Genomic DNA, 6,686 nt, shown 5'->3' with positions numbered 1-6,686 from the left:
ACCACATTCTGTAATTTAGCAGTTGTTGTGATCAGAGCATGCCGTCCAGGAAAGGCACGTTTGGGCATGCTACTGATGGGATTAGTGACTCAAGTCTTCTTTCACACACATATAGGAGATAAAAGCACATCTTACAAAGTTAGATGCTGCTGTCCTCAGATGAACAAGGACACTGTTCCAGAGCCAGACGGCAGCTTCGCAGCAGGTCTCTGTCAGAGTTTTATGTAGCAAGCAGCTGAGAGTCTGTGAATGCGACGGCTCAACGAGGGACTGTGAGAAGATTTATGGACAAACACTGGGAGTTTAAGAAACTATCCCAAAACTAACTGGAAGCAAGTGTAGGGACGTCACAGCAGGCATGATGTGAGTTATTTTCTTTGTTCCAATTCTGACAAGCTGTATTGATTTATAGGCTTATTTGGGAGAGCCAGAGCTGTGAGTGAACTGCAGCATGGAAACGTTTTTAAACAGAGGCATAATGGTAACAGATTTATTGTGATTAAACTTCTGCAGTTTCTTGTGTTTACTTTATTTTGTCCACTGCCTGTAGCTACAAAGTCCTCTTAGTGTAAAGACCAAAGCTTTGTATTCCACTATAATTGGTAAATGAGTTGATGGCAGACGTAAAAACAGCATATTGTCCCTCAACATCATCATCATCACTTTGCCAGCAGGAAATACAACAAAGGTGTCTGTCTGTTCGCTCCATGTTATAAGGCGATAACAATACACGAGACTAGATGTCACGTGAACACCAATTAAAAATCACCGTGACGCTTTCTTTAAAAATTACTGAGAAGTGAGATATGAACAACGCATAATTTGCAACACTTTGAATGTGGTGAAACAACACCCTCTAAATGAGTCCCCTCACCCCCCCTGTGCCTGCGCAGGGTATAGTTTTATGGTAAATATCATGGCAAGCTTTCACAACCTTCTCATTGGCTCAGGAGTCAGAGACCTCCGTAATATAAAGCGAGAGTGCCTGCTCTCACAGCCTTTTCCCGCTGGCAAGCGTTCTGGATCACACTTCAACTAACGGGAAAATACCTTTTACGCACAGAGTGCTTGGAGACGGTGCAGACGAGCGCAGCCGGCGATCATTTTTTTCGAAGGACAAGAGTTCTACAGGCAACAGGTTGGTATATTTCATATTAGATGTGAGACGCATTGTGTGTTAACGTGGGTTTTCTTTTGAGGAAAAAAGTTTATTTTCAGATTTCATCATTTCATTCAAGTATTTCATTGAGCAATTAAGTGATTATAATTAGAAACATGATTGTAGTTTGATTTGTTAAACACGTTGGATTTGTTTGAGGTGATACACATCTAAATAGCATTGGTGTATATCGTTTAGAGGAGATTATATAATTATTTATTTTTATTTGCGCATTGATTTCACATATAATTAAAGTGCTCTTTGGAGAAACTTGTGATGCTGCATGGTTCAACAGATTTTTTTCAACTGAAGTCTAAAGAAAATACACAGATTAGGGCTATGTCTTATTAAGGGGAATACAATTTAGTCAACAATATTACAAAACAAGCAAACATCAACAAAAAGGGGTAATTCTGCTTTTATCGTTGGATGTGCTTTTACCTCTTTATGCATCACTTTTCTGTTAACAGAGTTAAGTGTGATCTGAAGTGTCTGAGTGGACATGTGGCTACTGGAGAAGCTCCGTAGCTCCGTGGAGAGCAGTGGGAGAAAAACCCAGTCCCCCCAGACAATAGAGGCCATCCCTGTCTCTGTTTATGTCAACGTCCTTACTCCAGAAAAGATCCCTGATTTCTTCATCCCCCCTAAACTTATTTGCTGCCCTCCAGAAGAGTCTCTAACCCCAAAACCTCAGCATTTCTCCACACTACGACCCTCTGTTTCTGACCATGCCATCTGCAGCCAGAGCCCCAGAGCTCGGAGCAGCAAGAACCCCTGCAGCCCTCGCCTCTTTTCCCGCCTGGGAGGGGACACACGCAATCTCCAGAAGTCAGCCAACCGTCACATCATCCAAATAGAGAGTGCTGATGAGCCGGGTGCCGGATCTGTGAACAGGGACAGTGCCAACACCAATGCTGACCCCCAGTCACAGACTGCGATGTCTCTGCCTTATGTCCCCAAGGCTCAGACCTCATATGGCTTTTCCACCCTGGTGGAGTCTCCTCATACCCGCCGCAAGGAGAGCTTGTTCCACAGCGACCCCGGCAGCCCTCTCACCTCCCCGAACTCCCAGAGACGCTCCCAAGGGGGGACTCTACTGGCTCCAGCTGACCCCAACCCATACCGCTATTTCAGCGGCGGAGAGAGCGACACCTGCTCCTCAGCAGAATCGTCCCCCTTCAACTCCCCTCTGCTGTCCCGCTCTGCCTCCCTCCTACGCTCCATAACCCAGGAGACACAAGCCAAGGTGAGCACTGTTTCTCTGAGTGCCAGTGGAAATGGATTGGCTGCTAAAAACACGCTTTTCTGGTTTCATTCACCTTGAGGATTTTTTCTGTGTGTTAACCTGTTGCTTTTTTCCTCTCTCCCTCCCTCAAGGTGTCTCGTGCCAAGCGCTCCCTGGCACGCCACAGTTCTCTCTCCACTGATGAATGCAGCTCAGCTGACAACAGCCCCAACATGCAGCGCCGCCACATGCGCTGCCCTCCCTCTCCCGCCTTCCGTGGATGTAAAGGCAGCGGGTTAAGGGGCGCGGCGTCGGACGTCCGACAGCGTGAGCACACCGTCAACCTCCACAAGGGGGGGACACTGAGGCTGAGCACCCACTATGACCCAGACGCAGCTCGGCTGAGGGTGCGCGTGCTCACGGCCGAGGCCCTTTATGACAGGCAGACTGACATCAAAAGCATCAACTGTTGTGTAGCACTCTACCTGAACCCTGGCAAGCAGCAGAAACAGAGGAGCACCATCATCAAGAACAGCAGGAATCCAGTATTCAACGAAGACTTTTTTTTTGACGCGCTGGCCCAGACACAAGTAAAGAGTCTGGCCATGAAAATAAAGGTAGTGAACAAAGGAACCAGCCTGAGGAGAAACGTGCTTCTAGGAGAAAGGGAGGTGCTGCTAAGTGAGCTGCTGGGAGGCCGCTAGGGAGTCGCTGTCAAGACTTGCTTGGAAACAAGCAGATCTCTTGAGGGCCCTTTTTATTCTCTGGCTACCTTTCTCTCCCACTGAACAGATCTGACAAGTACTGGGCAGGTGAACGCATGCTGATGACAAGGGAATTGTATCTTGCACACTGTGTTATGTAAATCAATGGGCAAAAAACAAAACGAAGCCTCTGTAGGATTAAAAGTCCCACTTTATCAAGTTGCCATCAAGCCTCATGCCCATGTAAAACAAGTGGAAACCAGAATTATTAACATGCTTACCAGTATATTAGCAATGTGAACAGTGGAGTCGTTGTCCTTGTTTGTGTATTTCTCTTGAAGTATTGAGTTACAAAAAGTGTTGCCTTCTCTCATGAGCATTGTGATGTGGCTCAGTGATGCAATGATGATCTTGTTAAGGCTGGAGCTGTAGTTTTTGTAATAATGTAGTAATATTACATGTGGGTTTTGCGCGTTCGTGTGGAAACTAATAATGCCTCTGTACTTGAAAGAATTTATATTTAAAAATCAGATTTGAATTGCCAGTGGATGTAATGTTAATATATGTGACATGCTTTTTGAACGTATGAATAAAAATACTAAACTCTAACTGGTGTTTTTTTTTACCCTCCAGCTTTGTCTCAGTGATTGTGTCCTCTAATAATTCAGCAGGATGAAGAGCAAGCCATATGATTATAAACCCTGCTTTGCTACCCCAAGCTTTCCATTTTTGCAATCTGGGTCCTCTGAGAAACACAGGGTGTCATTTGTGAGGCTTTTAATACTGGATCTTGGCACGCAACATTGTCTCTCTGTGCATTCAAACTCCCTGTTTCATTTTAAAAGCATGGTCCCTATTCAGGCTGTCCTCCAGTGACGTTCAAATAGTTATTAAAGCATGGCAGCAGCTAAAATCCTAGCTCCTGAAACAAATGTTGGCACGCACTCTTCTGCTCTAGATATAATTCATCTGTAGACAGAGGCTATATCTTGAGTTATGTATTCAATACCTGGGTTGATAAATGGAAATGCATTTGTGCTGAGGGAGGAGAAATACAAAACATCCCCTAGAGTCTGCACTAATACATTTGCCAGGCATGCAGCGCTGGTCCGACTGAGCAATGAAGAGCATAAGCCAAGTGTGGATCTTATGCCTCCTCTACTGGTGAAACATCAGATTGATGCCTCACAGTGCCCGAGCAATATTGTCAAATTGAAAAGATGAAAACGATTTTTTGCCAACTTTGAATTGATTGATTAACTGTCCGGTGTGTTTTCTTCATTCTGCCCGTAAACATGGGGACAGGCGCTCCTCTGTCTCTGAAAAGGAAAGAAAAATACATTTGATAAAAAAATGTAAAGGCTCTGAGAAAAATCTCCCCCGCTAATTCCCCAGCCAGCTCCATTTACTTATAAAGCACCGAAATAAGTCATAACAAGCATCCATGTGGGACACACTCATCTGTGAGATTATAGAAAATGTATTTGCCACAAATTTAGATGAAAAAACAAATATAGTTCAAACTGGTGAAGAGAAATTCTGTAATTATTTTTCCCTTTGTAGAATTGGTGAGGCAAATTTTTAAAGAGGGATTATCTAATATTCTCTGAATCAAGCAAAACATCAGCCTATAACCATAATCAACTTTTTTTTCTTTAATGATATTATAGTCTCGGAAAACATTTTCCTGGCAACAGTTTTGATTATTTTACATGAAACAGTTCTTTCTGTTCTGTTTGTCTCTGCTCTCTTCTTAGTGATTGGAAGTGGGCAGGATTCATCTAGAACAGATGTTGCGTATTTCCGTGCACCAATCAGAATCAAGCACATTTTATAATCCAAATCTAATGACAGATGGTGGGCGACAGATTGAATTAAACTAAAATGTCAGGGGTTTTAAAATCCCAGTACTCTGTCATTACATTGAGCTTCTTTTTATGCCATTTTCCTTTGAGCAGTCAGGACAGCTCTCGTTGTGATATTGAGGCGATGAAGAGGCTTTACCAAAGTTGAGATGCAACCCACTTTCAAATTCACAAATCACTCATGCTAACGAAAGAGTACATCTGCTTTTTGACAAAGGAATGTATGCCGTGAAAAGATCAATATCACGTTATTAGACGGCCAACAAAGTAATAATTGACTCTTCTGTCGTTTGATGCTGAAGTTCCTTTGTACACGACCACTGTTACATTGTTTTAATCCATCTACCTATTCAAATTAGTTTGAAGAATACATTCTATATTCTATGAAAATAACACAAATTGTAAATTTCTTCAAGGATGATTTTGGGTTCCCGAAAAAAAAAAAAAAAAAAAAAAAGACTGCCATCCTGATCTTTGTGATGCTGTCAGCAAGCAGAGGTGTCATGTCATTACTCCGGTTTTCAAATCCCCAGAAGTGAACTTATTGAATGAATTCATATGGTATTCTAATCCTACTTCACTGCTCAACTCTCATCAACAGCTGCGATATGCCACACTGCATTTATGAATGTGAAAGTAAGTGGATTATTATTCGTACTGTGGAGGGATGCTGAAGAAAAAGTCAATACCAACATTCCACTGGTCATTGCTCATGCACAGCATCGAGCATGTCAACATTCAATCAATATTCTGGCCATTGGCTTTGCTCATGAGGATCGAGTAACGTGATCTCTTCAAGATGTTCAGATCAGTCATATACTGTTTCCAGTTTATTTCCACGTATACTTACTTTATTTGTTATATGTATCTCATCCCTTTTAACAACAGGGTTCTAACGATATAATAGTTATCTGGATGCTATATCAATTGCACAGTACCATCAAGGAAAACTAATTACTTCCATATTACTGGTTGCAAAAACACTCTGCACCAAACAGTGTAGGAGTATGGGTCATCTTGTTATTCACTTTATTAATGTGACATGACTGCAGAGGCCTGATGCTGTCTGGGGCAGATGATGTTTGCTCACAATGCAGGCGGCCTCAGAAGCCCTCTGACTGTGTTGTTGATTTTAGATTTCCTCCAGCCTGTATACTTTAGACTCAAGACTGATAATGATGATCTGACATGACAGTTAGTTAATAGCTTTTAGTCTGACTTTAAAATGTATCACAAAGACACACTTTTCTGGTCATGGGAATACGGTAAAATCAGATTTTAGCAGATGTGTTTTGCTCATTTTACAGATTTTAAAAATCTGTAAAATGAACAAAACACATCTGCCTTTGTCATCATGGAAAGAAACAACATTGATTTGTGTGAGACATCAGTGCATCGTCTCTATCTGACACTCTTTGTCATGTGAGTTTGAAATGTCTATTTGGGGAAAAAACGATACAATATAGATATGGAGGCAATGGAATTATTTAAAAATATATATGTGTTGATTTCCAAGTAACCAAGCATTATTGTGTTATTGTTTGAATGTCGTTTGCAGGGATGCCCAAAGGAATTGCTCTCTCTGCGACCAAATGTCTATTTTTATCGTGTAACACACGGTTTTACGTATCCACTTCCATGGAGCACTTGCTGGTGTATTTGCTTTGTGAGCCGGTCATCAGCTGGCTCTCTCTCTCTCTCTCTCTCTCTCTCTCTCTCTCTCTCTCTCTCTC

General features: G+C 42.4%; 1 protein-coding gene across 3 annotated transcripts; it reads left to right on the top strand.

Annotated features, from left to right (window-relative positions):
• The first annotated feature begins 215 nt into the window (after positions 1–215).
• Positions 216–3,697, top strand: LOC116387744 (C2 calcium-dependent domain-containing protein 4C-like). Of its 3 annotated transcripts, XM_031855101.1 has the most exons (4): positions 216–363; positions 1,064–1,138; positions 1,630–2,405; positions 2,537–3,697. In XM_031855101.1, the coding sequence occupies exons 3-4, from the start codon at positions 1,662–1,664 to the stop codon at positions 3,086–3,088; spliced, it is 1,296 nt and encodes a 431-aa protein (XP_031710961.1). In that variant the 5' UTR covers positions 216–363; positions 1,064–1,138; positions 1,630–1,661; the 3' UTR covers positions 3,089–3,697. The 3 variants fall into 3 exon arrangements, with proteins under 3 accessions (XP_031710961.1, XP_031710960.1, XP_031710962.1); XM_031855100.1 differs by lacking the exon at positions 216–363 and having other exon boundaries at positions 760–1,138; XM_031855102.1 differs by lacking the exons at positions 216–363; positions 1,064–1,138 and having other exon boundaries at positions 1,163–2,405.
• Positions 3,698–6,686: the final 2,989 nt, after the last annotated feature.

This window comes from Anarrhichthys ocellatus, unplaced genomic scaffold (genome assembly GCF_004355925.1).
Source record: "Anarrhichthys ocellatus isolate YVR2014 unplaced genomic scaffold, GSC_Weel_1.0 scaffold15, whole genome shotgun sequence".
NCBI lineage: Eukaryota > Metazoa > Chordata > Actinopteri > Perciformes > Anarhichadidae > Anarrhichthys > Anarrhichthys ocellatus.
This window is presented reverse-complemented; position numbering and strand designations above follow the sequence as displayed.